General features: G+C 47.1%; 1 protein-coding gene across 10 annotated transcripts in view; it reads right to left on the bottom strand.

Annotated features, from left to right (window-relative positions):
- The window catches only part of KIFC3 (kinesin family member C3), a 104,906-nt gene that overhangs the window by 11,553 nt on the left and 75,551 nt on the right, over window positions 1-17,802 (bottom strand). For all 10 annotated transcript variants that reach the window (XM_056811852.1, XM_056811871.1, XM_056811858.1 and 7 more), the window contains 11 exons: window positions 17,699-17,764; window positions 15,287-15,427; window positions 14,956-15,195; window positions 14,410-14,583; window positions 10,819-10,966; window positions 10,502-10,632; window positions 9,829-9,940; window positions 9,073-9,254; window positions 7,222-7,326; window positions 1,381-1,511; window positions 39-162 (listed from right to left, as the gene is read on the bottom strand). In XM_056811852.1, coding sequence (XP_056667830.1) covers window positions 39-162; window positions 1,381-1,511; window positions 7,222-7,326; window positions 9,073-9,254; window positions 9,829-9,940; window positions 10,502-10,632; window positions 10,819-10,966; window positions 14,410-14,583; window positions 14,956-15,195; window positions 15,287-15,427; window positions 17,699-17,764 — 1,554 coding nt within the window. The remainder of the gene's footprint in view (window positions 1-38; window positions 163-1,380; window positions 1,512-7,221; window positions 7,327-9,072; window positions 9,255-9,828; window positions 9,941-10,501; window positions 10,633-10,818; window positions 10,967-14,409; window positions 14,584-14,955; window positions 15,196-15,286; window positions 15,428-17,698; window positions 17,765-17,802) is intronic.

Here is a 17,802-nt window from a genome sequence, read left to right as displayed (position 1 = left end):
CTAACACCCTCTCAACAAGTTCCTGTGCTCCCACAGACCTTGTTGATATCGTCCACACTCTGCACTCTGAACTCCGTCAGCCCTGGAACGTACAGCTGGCCACTGCCATCTGGACACAGCTTAATTTCTAGCTTCTCCTGTGGCTCCTTTGCCAGTAGGTCCCTGGAGGAATGAGGAACAAAGGTAATCAGGACACATCAGCAACTAAATCCATAAAAACAAAACAAACAAACAGCAGAATTGCAGAGCAACTTATGCCTAAAGCTAGAACTTCCACCTCCAGTGTATTGGAGGGGAGAGTCCAAGGAGGCTTTAGAGAGCTCTTCCAGAGTCTGGAATCTGAGGGGCCCCAGTTCCTCCCTCTATCATACTGCCCCATTGGCCAGATGAACCAAGATGGACATGGCAGGCCTGGGAGGGGCAGCTTTCTTCCACCAAGGTCAAGGTCCTCGAGGCTCTTTTCAGAGAAGCTCCCCAAGCCCCTGACATTCAGCTGGAGGTTTCACCATTAGCCCTATGAAAGCCTGGAAGGACTTGTCTGTCCACCTTCAATCTTTGGTCAGGTAGAGGCAATGCGTTAGAGACTGAGGACACAACCATGAAACAATGGTGCCATCCCTACCCTCCAGGTGTTTGCTGTCCAATAAAGGAGGGAGAGTATTAAGTGATACTAGGGGGAATGGGAATGATGGGGCCAAAGGAGAGCCGGGCAAGGAACTGTACGAAATTTGAGGAAAGTTCAGTATTCTGAACCAAAAAATAGACAACAGACCAGCAGGAACATTAGAAGCTCTATTCCATTTGGGTCTGTGAAGTACCTTAGGGATATTATCTCATTTAATCCTGAGGAGATCCCTGGGAAGTTGGTGCTAGTATCCCCATTTCACAGATGAGGAAACTGAGGCAAAAAGTGGTTAGGTCACTTGCCCAGGATCACATGGCTAGTAGTCACTTCTAAGACCCAGAGGATGAGAAGGCTCAAGGGGACAAGAGCTGTTTAGCCCTGATTATTTCCTTTAGACTTCCTAAGTGGGCTCGGGGTTCTCAAACATGCCTGCCCCACATCCTTTCTGGAGTGAAAGCCACAGAGCAGAGCCTAAGAATCACGTCTCAGATTCCCGAATCTCAGAGCCGGAAGGGTCTTCAGTGGCCATTTTCATCCAACTGGTACCCAAACAGCATCCCTCACCAGTGGCTCCTGGGAAGGAACCCACCATGGCCTTCCCCCATGTCTCACCCCTGGAGAACATGCTCATGTCCAGCCCAGCTCTGCCTCCTTCCAATGAGGCTTCTCCTCAGGGCCCCCCAGTTCCCATTCTGGGAAAGCCGTCCCTCTTTAAGGGGGTGATAGGGGCACCTCTCCCCACCCGGCCATGCTACCTGAGAGCCTCGTTGTAAATCTCTGCCACACTGACAGTGATGGCATACTCCCAGTCCGATGCCTTCTCCTGAACCTCAGAGAAGAGTAGCTGTAGGGCTCGTTGGTTGATCCCCGGGTTCTCCACTGTTCCCTGCAGGGGGAAGGAAATGGAAATTCCCAGGTGAGATTTCTCCATATTAATGAAGCTCCAGCATAGCATTTTTTCTTTTTAAACCCTTCCAGGGTGTCTTGGAATCAATATGGTGTCCTGGTTCTGAGGCAGAAGAGCACTAAGGGTTAGGCAAAAGGGCCCAGGGTCAATAGGCACAGCTTGTTCATTGTAGAAATTGGATTATTCATCATAGAATCCAATCAGAGCCTGATATGAAAGGCTTTCCATGAGCTGGGCTCACAGTCTTCCTAACACCAATCCTCTGTACTAAGGTAGGCTCAAACCCCACCCCTGTCACTCACAACCTATGGCCACAGTCAGCTGTTTATCTTTTTAATGCCCAGAAGATGAGAGGGTTGGCCTAGATATTCCCTAAGAACCTTCCTACCTCTAAGTCTAGATTTTATACTATTCTTTGTCTCCCACAAAATGTCAGTCTTATTCCCACTGCCATGTTTTTTCCCCTGATTGTTCCCACTACCCAGAATGCCCTCTGTTGCCCCTCTTCTATGCCTAATTAAGACTCACCCACCTTTAGGAGCAAATCTATGCCCCACATCCTCTGGGAGAGCTTCCTCTGGCCCTCATTGCTGACTTCTGGGGCACTTACTGTTTACACAAGGCAGCCTAGCACTGGATAGCATATTGCCTTGTATTCAATCAATCAGGAGTCTCCTATAGACCTTTTCTCTGGGCTGACCCTGGAGGAATAAAGTCAGTGCAGGATAAACTCTGGGCCCTGAAGGATCTTGGTACCTACATGAGGACTCAAGTCAAATTAGAGTCACCAAAAAATTAGGGAGCCAAACATTGCCCGGCGTAGTGTGTTTTGTTTTATCCCTCACCTTTGGTCTTAGAATCTATACTGGGTATTGGTTCCAAGGCAGAAGAGTGGAAAGGGCTAGGCAATGGGGGTCAAGTGACTTGCCCAGGGTAACTCAGATTTGAACCCGGGACATCCTGTCTCTAGGCTTGGCTCTCTATCCACTGAGCCATCTAACTGCCCCAAAATCTACTGAAGTATTCTCTTGTGTCCTAGAAGCAATACTAAATATCAGGGGGGCAGCTGGGTAGCTCAGTGGATTGAGAGCCAGGCCTAGAGATGGGAGGTCCTAGGTTCAAATCTGAGTGACCCTGGGCAAGTCACTTGACCCCCATTGCCTAGCCCTCCACGACAGAAGGTGAGGATTTAAAAAAATATATTAAATATCAGTACCAAGGCAGGAGAGTGGAAAGGGCTAGGCATTTGGGGTTAGGATCTGCCCAGCTAGGAAGTGCCTAAATTCAGATTTGAACTCAGGACCTCCCATCTCTAGGTCTGGCTCTCCATACACGGAGCCACCTCACTGTCCCCATTAAGCAATTTCTATGCGCCAAACGCTGCACTTCTAAACTTGCAGGGCCCAGGTCAGGTTTCTGCAGAACTGCTTCATCCGGAAGGGCCTGTTTCTGTTCCTCCTGCCCCAGATCTCTGCAGCTTCTCCTCCTCCCACCCACTCATCTCTCACCCACGAGGCCTGAAAAGCGCCTCTCTCCAAGGAAGGACACTTTTAAAAAAGGCCAAATAAAGCCCAAGGGATGAGCTTTGGCCCTTCTCTCCTCATTGTCAGGAAATCCCTCCCTATCACTAACCTAAATCTCTCCTGCTGCTTGCTCCGTTTTCTGCAGAGGGGAGGACAGGCTGATGACCCTTTGTACACCGAGGGACCATGTAGTGCCCCTCGATCTCCTCTTCTCACGCCTCTGGCCTTCCTTCGTGCGTTTGGTCCCCAAAGCTTTGGGTCATCTTCTCCGTTGTGATTCTCTGTGATTCCAAACTGGTCTCTTCCTGGGATTACGGAGCCCAGACAGAGGGCTTTGTGTTTTAGGGAGCTTCCAATCAATCTCCCATTCATTAGAGTTTGTTGTTGTTCAGTCTTTTTCCGTCATGCCCAACTCTTCATGGCTCCATTTGAGGTTTTCTTGGCAGAGAGTCTAGCATGGTTGGCCATTTCCTTCTCCAGCTCATTTTACAGAGGAGGAAACTGAGGCCAACAGGATGAAGTGACTTGTCCAGGGTCACACAGCTAAGAAACCAGAATGGTTGGCCATTTTCTTCTCTGGCTTGTTTTATAGAGGAGGAAACTGAGGCCAACAGGATGAAGTGACTTATCCAGGGTCACACAGCTAAGAAACTGAAATGGTTGGCCATTTCCTTCTCCAGCTCATTTTATAGAGGAGGAAACTGAGGCCAACAGGATGAAGTGACTTGTCCAGGGTCACACAGCTAAGAAACCAGAATGGTTGGCCATTTTCTTCTCTGGCTCGTTTTACAGAGGAGGAAACTGAGGCCAACAGGATGAAGTGACTTGTCCAGGGTCATACAGCTAGGAAGTGTTGGAGACTGGATTAGAACTCATGACAATGAGTCATCCTGATTCTGAGCCAAGCACTCAGTCTACCTAGCTGCCCCATTTGGTAGGACAACCAAATTCATGCCTATAGACATACCTATGTTAGCTTTCAGAAATACAACCCTGCCTGGTATTCCCTGGACTGGAAATCCTCAGGGGGCAAGGCTTAGAGCTGACCTTCATGGGATGGCCAATGGAATGGCCTCTTACTTCCTCGATGTGCCAGGACAAAGGTCCGGCTGACTCCTTTGGCCACAAGGGGCACATGTCTGCCCCTCAGCTCCCCATCTATCCTGTACCAAGTCATTTTTCAGAGGCTCTTCTATCACAAGAGTGATTCTTTATACTATCAGCTTCTCACATCATGGCGGAGGGATGGCAACTACCACACACAAGACTTGTATGCAGGCCCTTGTATACAGCAAGCACAGAATAAGTGTTTCATGAACTGAACTGAGTCGGTCAGCCAACTAGACAAACTTTGAGTGTACCGAGTGCAGGCTGTTCTGGGCTTTTCGGTACATGCACCTTCATCAGAGCATTCAGTTTGCTTTGAGGATTGCAAAGGATTTACTATCTGATCTCATTTGATCCTTGCAACTGCCTTGGGAGGGAGGTACTGGTAATTTAGCCATTCCATAGATGAAGAAACGGGGGCCCAGAAAACTATGTCTTGCTCAGAGTCACACAGCCAGTAAGTGCCCAGATCAGGATTTGAACTCAGGACTTCCTGGCTCCAGGCTTAGTGCTCTTCCTACTTGACAGAATCTCAGCACTGGCAGGCACTTTGAAGGTAATTCCAGAGGGTAAGAGAGCAGAAGATACTTCTACAGTGTCCAAGATAAATGTTAATAGAGCTTCTGCTCGGGGATGTTAGGAACCAACTCCTCCTATCCCAGGGCAGATCCACCCACTGATTCTGGTTCTGCCTGGTGCGGCCAAGCATACAAGGTGAATGCTTCAACCATGAGCTTTCCAATCTCTGAAGCCAACTCCTTCGGACCACTCCATGGGAACTTGGGCTAGTGTCTTTCCCCTCTCATGGCCTCATTTTCTTCTGATCCTAAATAGAGTGGGGGGCCCGAGGGGAGAGGGTTCTAGATCTGATGCGCACTGGATTTGAAATCAGAGACTGTGACCTTAAGCAAGTCCTTGACTTTTCTAGATTCATCACTTAACGAAGAAAAGGGTGAAGTCAGATGATTTCTAAATTCCCTTCCAGCTCCAAAAATCAACGATGCTATAGTCCATGGTCCAAAGCCCTTTTTTATTCTCCAAGATACACACATGTACATTGGTTTGACCAATCCTTAGACTACACGGCCTCTCGTCTCCTGGCCAATGTAGCCCCTCTACCCTGGCTACAGTATAGCCTGTCCACACTCTTCTTAAAAAGTGATGCTCAGAACTGTACACAGGGCACTGGATGTGATCTCACTGAAAAGGAGGGAGAAGGGTATCCCCTTCCTCACTCTGGACAGTATCTCTAGGAATACTTCGTACAATCGCTTGCAGTCCATTCGCATACCAAGATCTTTTGCCTTATTAGGATGGAATTGACCAGTGAATTCCCAGTCCTATCCCTCTTAGGGCTAATTCCAAATGGAGAATTAGGAAGAATTTTTCTGTTTAAATGTCGGTCACTGGCCCCAGAGGTCCTTAATAGTGGAAACCTGATGAGGTACTGTGGATGAGTGAATTGGAGAAAACCTGCAACTGAGCCAAAGGAGTAAAGTTTGCAGAAGCTGTCAATTGAGGAGCATTCTGGAATGGAATGTGGCTGGAGGGAGTCTATTTGAAGGGAAACATCCAGACTGTTGGAGTTGCCTCTTTCTCCTGAGACAGGAAGGAGTAAGGACTGAGAAGATCTTCTTCCTGAACTTATCTCTTCTGTATAAAAGTGACTCAAAGATCCTCAATCCTGTTAGCCATATCCCTCGATTCAAGACTCTACTATATTATTCTTTGATTTAGGATTATTTTAAGATCAGGGAAACTCTAAACCCTCTCTCCCATCCAATTTCCTTTCCCTTTCCTTAAATAAACCCCTTGTTCCAACTATTCAAAGAGGGAATTATCTATCAAATATATCAAGAAACTCACTCAGATCTGATTTCCAGTTGTCACCAACAGAAGAAACTGACTGATGGGGGAGGGAGAATGGGGGGTGGGAGTAAGGAAGAGGGAGAGAAGGGAGGAGGGTGGCAGATCTGATTCCACATCACCATAGTCTATAAAATCAACCACCTAATACAGTATTTAAAATATTTAGGATACTTAAGGTACTCAAGGGAATCAATGGGGTCAAATTGATTATATTACTATATGGGAAGGTGATAAGTTACTTAAAATCTGTATGCTACACAAGGTACTTAAAGTACTTGAGATATTTAAGATACTCAAGGGAACCAATAGGGTCAAATTGACAACATTATTGAATGGGGCAGTAATAGTTGATACCTAAAATATCTGTTATATATAAGGTACTTAAAGTACTTTGGATACTTAAGGGAATTAATGGGGTCAAATTAGTTATATTACTATAAGGGAAGGTGATAAGATATTTAAAATGTCTATGATATATAAGGTACTTAAAGTACTTAAATACTTAAGGTACTCAAGGGAATCAATGGGGTCAAATTGATTATATTACTATATGGAAAGGTGATAATTAAGATACTTAAGATATCTATGATACACAAGATACTTTGAGTATTTTAGATATTTAAGATACTCACAGGAACCAATAGGGTAAAATTGAATACATTCCTGCATGGAGCAGTAATAATTGATATCTAAAATAGCTGTTATACAAAGTACTTAAAGTTCTTGAGATACTTAAGATACCCAAGGGGACCAATGCAGTCAAATTGATTACATTACTTCAAGGGATAAGTGGTAATTAAGATACTTAAAATATCTATGATACATAAGGTACTCAAAGTACTTAAGATACTCATTAACGGGGTCAACATGATTAAAGATACTTAAGATATCTATGATACTTGAGATAATTAAGGTATCCAAAGTACTTAAGAACTTTATCACTATTAGGGCAGTGAAAAGGAGCATAGATAGAGTACTGGGAGTAAGATGAATATGATGGGAAGATATATAAAAAAAAATTAAAAGATAAGAAAGAGGAACACACTAGGAAAAAAAGGAAAGGGGGGAATAGCGGAGGCCTGAAGTGGAATGCCCAACATCCCAATTTCCCTTTGGACATCCCTAAGGAAATGCCCCATCAGGGTCCAGAAGGCAGAACAAGAATACAAGAAAGTCCTCCAAGAGCCTACCTCCATTGTATATGTTTTGCCAGCACCAGTCTGTCCATAGGCAAAAATACAGACATTGTAGCCATCGATGCATGAAGTGATCAAATCCTGAACTTCTTGGAATACCTACCAAGGAATACAAATGGAGAAAGAGAAGAGTTGGGCACCCAGCACACAGGGAAGCAGCTTGTCTTCTCCTTTGCAGACAGGTCTCCGGTAGCAAAAGAGGAGAGCTGAGACCGGCTCACACACAAAACATCCAGAAGCTGAACAGTTTGATTTCAAAAATTTTGGAGAAACTTTGGGGGAAGTTCTATTCATTTCAGTCAGTCAGTTAAGCAACCAATTAACCCATCAATGATAACCAAGTCCTTAATAATAAGAAACAACAATGTATTGTTATTACTGAATGAATAAATGAATAAAATTTTAGTTAAAAAATATAATTATATAGTTGAATAGATGAATAATAATTACTTTATTTCATAAGAAGCATGTCATTATATAGTTAAATAGATGACTTAATAATTCATTTCTTATTGTTGGATGAAAGAGATTTTCCTGAATTCATTTGTTTACCCCAACTCCTTCCTTAGGCTTTTTACTGGGAAAGGGAAGGAAATAAGCATTTAGATAGCATTAATTGTGTGCCAGGTACTACACTAAGATTTTACAGATACTTCACAACCACCTTAAGAGGTAAGTGCTATTATTATCCTCATTATAGTTCAAATCTGGGTTCAGACACTTATTAACTGTGTGACCCTAGGCAAGTCCTTTAACCTCTGTTTGCCTCAGTTTCCTTACCTGTAAAATAGGGATGATAATAATAGCCCCTACTTTTCAGGGTTGTGAAGATCAAATAAGATATTTCTAAAATGCTTAGCACAGTGCCTGGCACACAATAGATGCTACAGAAATGGTGTTACTTTTCACTTGGCATCCTCAGACCTCAGGCATCCCATCTGTTATAAGAAGGGACTGGATCAGATGATCCCTACAATATTCTATATCATTAGCACCAACAGCACAGGAATAGCCTGCTTCTCTACACAGCATGTAACACTGTGGAATGCAGAGGAGGAGGAAGTGTTTGACGGTACCCAAGGTCCAGCCTCCTGGATCTGATTCTTTAGCCCACAGGATGCGGAGGTGTTAGACACACAAAGGAAAGATGCCTTGGTTTTGCCCTTCCACAATCTGCTGGACTTTCTAGAGGAATCTACCCCAGTGGGGTCTAGTGCTAAAGTGACTATAGATCTCCCCAGATTCTACCCCCGATGTCTTTTGTCTCTTCTCCAAATCTGGAGCAAAGAGAATTGACAGAAGAGGTGCCAGCCACAGCCATGGCCTCTCTTTTCCCTTCCCAGCCGCTAAAGTCCTCTCGATTGCCACTGTGTGCACACACACACACACACACATATATATATATATATATATATATATATATATATATATATATATATATATATATATACACACCTTGTATGGGTCAAGTTCTTTGCATGCTGTGTTCTCCATTGGACTGTCAATTCTCTGAGGGTAAGGGACATGTCTCTGCCTTTCTTGGTATCCGCAGGGCTTAGCATAGGGCCTGATACATAGTAGATACTTAATACTTCTTCCAGGGCAACTAGGTATCACAGTAGTTAGAGCATCAGTCCTGGAGTCAGGAGGACCTGGGTTCAAATATGGCCTCAGATACTTCCTAGCTGTGTGACCCTGGACAAGTCACTTAAATCCAACTGCCCAGCCCATACTGCTCTTCTGTCTTAGAATTGCTACTAATTCAGAAGGTAAGAGTTTTAAAAATAAAATAAAAAATAAATGCTTGCTGACTGGCTTTCTCTGGTAAGGGGACTCATCACTCACATCTTGTTGGGTTGACTGTGGAGGGAACACCTTGTCCAGCTCAAAGGACACCGGCTTTCCCTTATGGAGCAGGTGAATAACAGCATCATCGTCAGAGTCGAAGGTCACTGCATTGTTAGCCTCAGGCCCATCCCCGTCCTCTTTGGTGATGGGTCGGACTCGACCAATCACACGAATGTTTCCTTCATTATGGGATGCAGAGAAGAAAGATTGAAAATGAAAATTAGTGTCAAATTAAATCATGATGAAGAAGGGAAGGAAGAGAGGGAGGGAGGAAGGAAGGAAGGAAAGGAAGGGAGGAGGGAAGGATGGAAGGAGGGAAGGAAGGAGGGGGGGGATGAAGGAAGGGAGGGAGGGAGGGAGGAAGGAAAGAAAAGGAGAATAAGAGGAGGGAAGGTAGGAAAGCAAGGGAGGAAAGAAGGAAGGGAGGAAGGAAGGAAGGAAGGAAGGAAGGAAGGAAGTAAGGAAGGAAGGAAGGAAGGAAGGAAGGAAGGAAGGAAGGAAGGAAGGAAGGGAAGGAAGGAAGGAAGGAAGGAAGGAAGGAAGGCACAAATATTATCTCAACTGATCCTGGGATACCAGGGGTCCTACTCCATTCCTGATTAATTTCAGAAACTTTCTGAAAAATGGTCTTCTCCTGCTCACCATGACCCCCTGATCCAGAACTCGCACACCAATGTGCATTAACCCAGGATCCAATGGCTCTGCCATTCCCCCCTGCCCAGCCCAGCCAAACCCTATCCCTTTCTCCCTCACCTTTCAGCCTCACCAGCTCATTGTGGCACTTTTTACGGAGCTGCAGTTCCCGACGGTATTTCCTCAGCAGTTCTCGGTTTGTACTGTTCACCTCTTCAATGGCTTGGCCGATCTAAGGGAAGACCAAGGAGTTGAGCCAGATGCCCTTCTCTCCTAAGTGACCTCCTCTTCTCCCCCAGCATGAGAGCCCAGGGTCCTAATGGAGCTTTCCTTTCACTGCATCCAGCAAGGCAGTCCAAGTGCTAGGGATTCCTGAAACACTACTACTAATTTGTTGTGTGTCCCTGGGAAAGTCACTTGCCCCTGCTCCACCTCAGTTTCCTACTCTATAAAATGATGGGGCTGAAGGATAGCTAGGTGGCCCAGTGAATAGAGAGGTCCCAGGTTCAAATCTGACCTCAAATCTGGCAAGTCACTTAAACTAGTCCTTACTACTATTCTGCCTTGGAACTAATACTTAATATTGATTCTAAGGCAGAAGGTAAGCGTTTAAAATAAGTCAAACGAAGGGGTTGGAAGAAATCCAGAGGCAAGATTCAAGAAAGAAATGGTCACAAGGCCTCTAAGCTTACTAAGGCTGGGAGCAGAGAAAAGGATGGGAAGGGTAGGGGAAGAATTATATCATTGGTGCAGGCAGGCAAGGAGCTCCCCCTACCTCCTTCAAGGTACCCACCTCGGCTCTGGCATTCTTCAGGGCTTCCTGCAGCAGGAGAGGGAAATTTCGAACCTGCCTCTTCAGGCCATTGTAATCACTGGTGAGGGTCCGAAGGGCAGGCTGCAGGGTCAGGAGGTTGGTTCTGACACCTGGAAATGAGTGAGGGGAAGCGGAAAAGGAGTGAGGACCACCCCCTCTTTCAAGGGTCATTGAATGGTCCACTCTCCCTTCCAGCAGCACCCAGAGCTAGGGGAGATGTTATCAGAGAATATCTGTCCAAAAACCCAGCCAGTCCAGGATGGGGAGAGAAGGGCTCCCTCCCCTCCCTCTCTCACCTGCCAGATTTTCATGCACAGCCTTCATTTCCACTTGGGCCCTTGAAAAAGCTTCCTCGATGGCCCGGTTCTTGTCCTCTTCCATGGACTGCATCTCCTCCAGCATCTGCCCATGAGCCCGCTCCAGCTCCGACTCGTACATCATGATCTGGGAGTTGGAAGGAAGGGGAAGGAAAGCATGGAGAGGTTGCAGGCCTGGGCAGCCCATGTGGCCAAAGAGCCTCTCCAGCCACGGCGTGTCCAGCCATAGTCTCGTGCAGATGACCAAAGCCTCAGTGGAGGCAGAAGAGCGTGCATGTGTTGGGGCAGTGGGGTCCCTTGTTTTCTGGTTCCAGCTCGGACACAAACTCCCTGGATGACCTTAAGAAAGTCACTTCCCTTCTCTAAGAAAGTCAGTCCCCCCTTTTCATCAAGCCTAAGCGTTCTTTCAGATCGGACCCTCTAGGAGTCAATTCAATACTCATTCATTCAGCCAAGACTATTGAGAGCCTACGTGCCAAACTCTGTTTCTGTGATTCTCTGAAGATGGTGGCTGCCCAGAACTCTGCAGTTTTATTGTAAAGCCTTCCCTTCCAGCTTGGAATCAATACTGCTTGTCGGTTCCAAGGTGGAAGAGCGGTAAAGGCTAGGCCATGGGGGGAAGGGACTTGCCCAGGGTCACCCCGCTGGGAAGGGTCTGAGGCCAGATTCTCAGCAGCAGTATTCCACCGGCTCATCCAGAAGCACTGACTGCAAAGGGAAATGCTGAGGGACCCGCATGGGCTGCCTGCTGTGGGGCTTTCAAAGTTCCTGCCTCTGGAGCCTTCTTCCATTCTGAAGCCATGCAGCGCCATGGGGCTGTGCCCCATGCCCTCCCTCCTCATCCCTGCCTCTCCTTTCCCCGGCTTCCTGCAAGGCCCCAATGAACTCTTCTCTTAGTTAGGAGGCCTTCCCTCGTCCCTGAAGGCACGAACGGCCCTTGGACGGCTCCGTCCATCCTTGGAGCTTGTTCTCCATAGGCAGTGTCCCCCATGACTTGAATGAAAGCCTCCTGAAGGCAAGAGTGGAGATTCTACACGGCTTTGTATACCCAGGGCTTAGCATGGTGCCCGGCATGCAAGCAGGTCCTTGGAGACTAGTGGATGGACTTTGAATTATCCCATCACTGCACAGATACCAGGGGAGCCCTTGAATTATAGTAGCATGGAGAGCAGCTGAGGGGTTCAGTGGCTAGACGCCGTGGCCTCAGACCCTTCCTCGCTGGGTGACCCTGGGCAAGTCACTTTACCCCCACTGCCTAGCCTTTACTGCTCTTCTGCCTTGGAACCGATACACGGTATTGATTCCAAGACGAAAGGTGAGGGTTTAAAAAAGAAAAATCAGACTAACAAGCTACCTTGAAGCCTCACTGTGGAAGGAAGGAGATCCTGGCTTCTCCAAGGTCCTGGTAAGAGAGAAAGGCTTCAAGGGCAGTCTGGCCACTGACTGTGTCTGTCATCCCAGGACAAGGCTAGCTGGTGATTAATAAACATTTATTTGGGGACCAGAGTTCAGAGGGTTGGGGAAGGCTTCCTGTAGGGGATGGGATTTTTGATGGCACTTAAAGGAAGCCCGGGAGGCCCGGAGCAGGGCTGGGAGAGAAGGAGTGTTCTGGGCCTGGGAGACAACTGGGGAAATTGCCTGAGCAGAGACAGAGGGTCCTGTGTGTGGAACAGCCAGGAGGCTAAAGCCAAGAAGGCTCAGCATTCACCAAGCTGGCCAGTGGTCAATAGGCTCCGGCCACAGAAACTCACCAAGCCACCTCCTGAGGCACCTTAGAGGGCTGCAGGATGCCTTGGGCGGAGGAAAGCGAACACCAATGAAATGAGAGCGCCTTGACTTTTTATCTCTTCTGGTACACTACTCCTGGGTCTCATCCCCTTACTGGAGTCGAAGCTCCACGAGGGAAAATGTCTAATCAAAACTTTTCACGTCTCTTCCAGCATCCATTTGCTGAACAGACTAATTTCTCTCTCTGTTTCTCTGTCTCTCTGTCTCTCTCTCTCTCTCTCTCTCCCTCCCTCTCTCCCTCTCTTTTTCTCTTTCTGTCACTGTCTCCATCATCTGTCTCTCTCCCTCTCTGATTCTCTTCCTCTCTGTTTCTCTGTCTCCATCATCTTTCTGTCTCTCCCCCTCTCTGATTCTCTTCCTCTCTGTTTCTGTCTGTCTCTATTGTCTCTCTGTCTCTCTCCCTCTCTCTGATTCTCTTCCGCTCTGTTTCTGTCTCTGTCTCCATCTGTCTCTCTGTCTCTCTCCCTCTCTCTGATTCTCTTCCTCTCTGTTTCTCTGTGTCTCCATCGTCTCTGTCTCTCCCTCTCTCTGATTCTCTTCCTCTCTGTTTCTGTCTGTGTCTCCATTGTCTCTCTGTCTCTCTCCCTCTCTCTGATTCTCTTCCTCTCTGTTTCTGTGTGTCTCCATTGTCTCTCTGTCTCTCTCCCTCTCTCTGATTCTCTTCCTCTCTGTTTCTGTCTCTGTCACCATCTGTCTCTCTGTCTCTCTCCCTCTCTCTGATTCTCTTTTTCTCTGTTTCTCTGTGTCTCCATCATCTCTGTCTCTCCCTCTCTCTGATTCTCTTCCTCTCTGTTTCTGTCTGTGTCTCCATTGTCTCTCTGTCTCTCTCCCTCTCTCTGATTCTCTTCCTCTCTGTTTCTGTCTCTGTCACCATCTGTCTCTCTCCCTCTCTCTGATTCTCTTTTTCTCTGTGTCTCCATCGTCTCTGTCTCTCCCTCTCTCTGATTCTCTTCCTCTCTGTTTCTGTGTGTCTCCATTGTCTCTCTGTCTCTCTCCCTCTGATTCTCTTCCTCTCTGTTTTTGTGTGTCTCCATTGTCTCTCTGTCTCTCTCCCTCTCTCTGATTCTCTTCCTCTCTGTTTCTGTCTCTGTCACCATCTCTCTCTCTCCCTCTCTCTGATTCTCTTTTTCTCTGTGTCTCCATCGTCTCTGTCTCTCCCTCTCTCTGATTCTCTTCCTCTCTGTTTCTGTGTGTCTCCATTGTCTCTCTGTCTCTCTCCCTCTGATTCTCTTCCTCTCTGTTTTTGTGTGTCTCCATTGTCTCTCTGTCTCTCTCCCTCTCTCTGATTCTCTTCCTCTCTGTTTCTGTCTCTGTCACCATCTGTCTCTCTGTCTCTCTCCAATTCTCTTCTTCTCTGTTTCTGTTTGTGTCTCCATTGTCTCTCTCTCTCTCCCTCTCTCTCATTCTCTTCCTCTCTGTTTCTGTCTGTGTCTCCATTGTCTCTCTGTCTCTCTCCCTCTCTCTCTGATTCTCTTCCGCTCTGTTTCTGTCTCTGTCTCCATCTGTTTCTCTGTCTCTCTCCCTCTCTCTGATTCTCTTTTTCTCTGTTTCTCTGTGTCTCCATCGTCTCTGTCTCTCCCCCTCTCTGATTCTCTTCCTCTCTGTTTCTGTCTGTGTCTCCATAATCTCTCTCCCTCTCTCTGATTTTCTTTTTCTCTGTTTCTGTCTGTGTCTCCATCTCTCTTGTCTCAGTCTCTCTCTCCCTCCCTCTTTCTCCTTTCACATTTCACTTAGACGAGAATGGGAGAATTTACCCAGGGATCCCCTGGGCTCTCTGGGTACCTGGGCCTTGAGCTGGACTGTTGTCTGCTGAGAATTCCGAAGTTGCTGCTCCATTTCCTTCAGCACTTGTCTCTGCATCCCCACCTGTTCCTGTAAATACTGGTTCTGGGCTTGGGTTTCACACAGGGCCTGCTTGGTCTTGGATGAGTCTACTTCCACCGTCTTGATGATATACTGGAAAGGGACACATGCATGAACACACAGAGGAATGTCATTCTCTTGCCAGGAAGCAGAGGCAGAGAGAGGGAGGGAGGGGAGGACAGGGCAGGGGAGAGAGAAAGATGTAGGCAAAGACCGGCATAGAACATCATCTTTGCTGGACCAACATCCATTTTTTTTTCTCTAAACCCTCACCTTCCATCTTAGAATCAATACTGTTTATTGGTTCTAGGGCAGAACAGTGAGGGCTAGGCAATGGCGGCTGCCCAGGGTCACACAGCTAGGAAGTGTCTGAGGCCAGATTTGAACCCAGGAACTCCCATCTCCAAGCCTGGCTCTCGATTCACTGAGCCACTTGGTTATGTCAAGGAAACCCCTCTGTCTTACCTTAGTTGGCTGAGGCTGAGCCTTCAAGGTGGCGATGGTCTCCTGGCTGTCCCGAAGGCGCCTGCTCAGCCTCTCCTCCTCTTCAGCCTTCTCAGCTAGTGAGTCCTTCAGGCGCAGCTCGACCTCGGCCAGACGGTCGGTCTTTTGCTGGACCTCCAGGCCCAGCTCGGCCAGCCGGCTCTTGTTCTCCTCCGTCTCCACCTGTAGCTGGGCCAGCTTCTCCCGAAGCTGGGCGCTCTCCTGGCAGAGGGAGAGAAGGCTGGGGTCAGGACGGGGCCCCGAACCTGTGCCCAACCCCACCCGGCAGGCTCCCCCATCCCTGCACACCCACCTTGCTGTGCTCACAGTCTGGGCAAGGGGAAGGCTTAGCCCTCAGCTCCTGGAGCTCCGCTTCACATCGCTTCATGTCCTGCCTCAGGCGCTCATTCTCTACCATTAGCAGATCTCGGTGTTTTTCCAAGTCGGTGCCTCCCTGGAAAAAGGGGTTCAGGCATGGGAAGGAGCGAGGAGAGAGGGAGAGACAGAAACAGAGAGAAACAGAAAGAGACAGAGAGACAGATGGGAAGACAGACAGAAAGATGGAGAGACAGACAGTGAGACACTGCCAGCCTGCTGCTGGGCCAGCACTAGGCATACATCTTCTTCCCAGCCCTGCCCTGCCCCAGAATCCCATGGAATCTTCTTTCCCCAAACGTGAGGCTGTCAAGAGATCACCAGCATGCACAGGATGGGTCACGCACCTATCTGGGGGGTTGACATCAGCAGCCCAATTTTTGGTAGGAGGGACATGCTCCGCTTTATGTATGTTTGAAACTGACATGGGCATTGTAAGCATAAAGGCAGGGAGGGCGCCATTCTCATCCCAAAGGTAGCATTACTAGGTGCAAAAATGTGCATGTATCTGGATGGGTGCATGTGCTATAAATATGTGTGTATGTGGGTCTATATGCTCTCCACACCTGGAACTCTATGCATTGTACCACCAGAGTCAGGAAGACGAATCCAAATCTGGCCTCACACTTGCGCAAGTCCCTTAAGCCTGTTTGCCTCTGTTTCCTTATCTGGAAAATGACCTGAAGAAGGATAAGGTAAACCGCTCCAATCTCTAACCAAGAAAACTCCAAATGGGGTCACCAACATTCAGATATGATGAAACAACTGAACAACAAAATAGGTGTATGTATGTATATAAACAGTTAAATAGATAGACAGACAGACAGATAGATAGATAGATAGATAGATAGATAGATAGATAGATAGATAGATAGATAGATAGATAGATGGATGGATGGATGGATAGATAGATAGATAGATAGATAGATAGATAGATAGATAGATAGATAGATAGATAGATAGATGAATGGATAGCTAGATGGATAGATGGGTAGATGGACGGACGGATGGATAGGTAGATGGATAGACAGATGGATAGAAAGCTAAATAGATAGATGGATAGACAGACACTCTCCTGGCAGAGGGAGACAGACAGACAGACAGACAGACAGACAGACAGACAGCCAGATAGATAGATAGATAGATAGATAGATAGATAGATAGATAGATAGATAGATAGACAGACAGACGGAAAGACAGACCGACCGACCGATGGATGGACAGACAGATGGACAGAGAGAGAGAGAGAGAGAGAGAGAGAGAGAGAGAGATGATGAACAGACAGATAGATGGATGAATGGATGGATGGATGGATAGATAGATGGATGGATATATAGATAGATAGATGCATAGATGAATAGATATCAATATGACTACTAGGTGGTGCAGTGAATAGAGTACTGGTCCTGAAGGCAGGAAGAGTTCAAATCCAGTCTTAGACACTATCTGTGTGACCCATGGGCATGTTACTTAACCTGTTTGCCTCAGTTTTCTCATCTGTAAAACTGGGATAATAGCACCTACTTCCTGGGGTTGTTATGAGGATGAAATGAAATATTTGCAAAGTGCTGTTAGCCTTAAAGCTCAATATAAATGCTCCCTATTATATAATATATATAAATATTTTAAATGTGTGTATAGATACACATACACATAATACTTAGAGCATTGAGGCTCTGCAGTGGACAGCAGGCAGGAGTCTGGAAGATCTCAACTTGAGTGGCACCTTGGACACTTTCTGGGGCAAGGAGTTGGTCTCCCCATCCTTCCCAGGCTACAAGTGCAGTGCACACTCGCTAGCTCAATCCCATGAGAGCTTTGCGCTGTGCTGTTCCTGTCCCGGGCAGCCTGGTGGCCCCCTGCTCCCAGGGCTTCTTCAGATTGGTGCTGGACCTAATGGACACCTGAGAACTCCCAAGCTCAGGGGATCCACCAACCTCAGCCTCTCCAGTAGCAGAGATGATAGCATGTCCCACTCTAGGCAAGACATTTCAGTCATCTCAGCCTCGGTTTCCTCATCTGTTCATAATAGTACCACTCTGTCATGAGAATCAAAGATGAGAACGCATGGAAAGCACTTTGCAGACCTCGAGGTGTTACATGAATGCTGGCTGTCAGAGTGAATGTATATTTTTGTGTATTTCTATATTGATGTCTTTATAGCTGTGCAGGCATCTGTGACTAGAGAGAGACGGATGCAGATGCAATGGGAGGGCTGGCTAGTTTGGCACGAGCTCTGAGTCCTGAAGATAAATATGGCGGCAGGGATGGGTATACAGTGAGCAGTGTTGGGGAACACTTAGGGTCTCCCCACATCAAATTCCCTCAATCTATGTTCAAGAAAGTTTACCAGCTCTGAACGGAGTTTATTCAATTCCTGGATCTGGCCAAGGAGCTTCTCCTTCAGACTTTCCACCTGCCAACACAAAGCCAAAGTTATGAGAAGTCGGGTCA

The sequence above is a fragment of the Monodelphis domestica genome, chromosome 1 (assembly GCF_027887165.1).
Source record: "Monodelphis domestica isolate mMonDom1 chromosome 1, mMonDom1.pri, whole genome shotgun sequence".
Classification (NCBI taxonomy): Eukaryota; Metazoa; Chordata; class Mammalia; order Didelphimorphia; family Didelphidae; genus Monodelphis; species Monodelphis domestica.
Note: the sequence above shows the minus strand (reverse complement) of the source record. Positions and strands in the feature narration are given on the sequence as shown.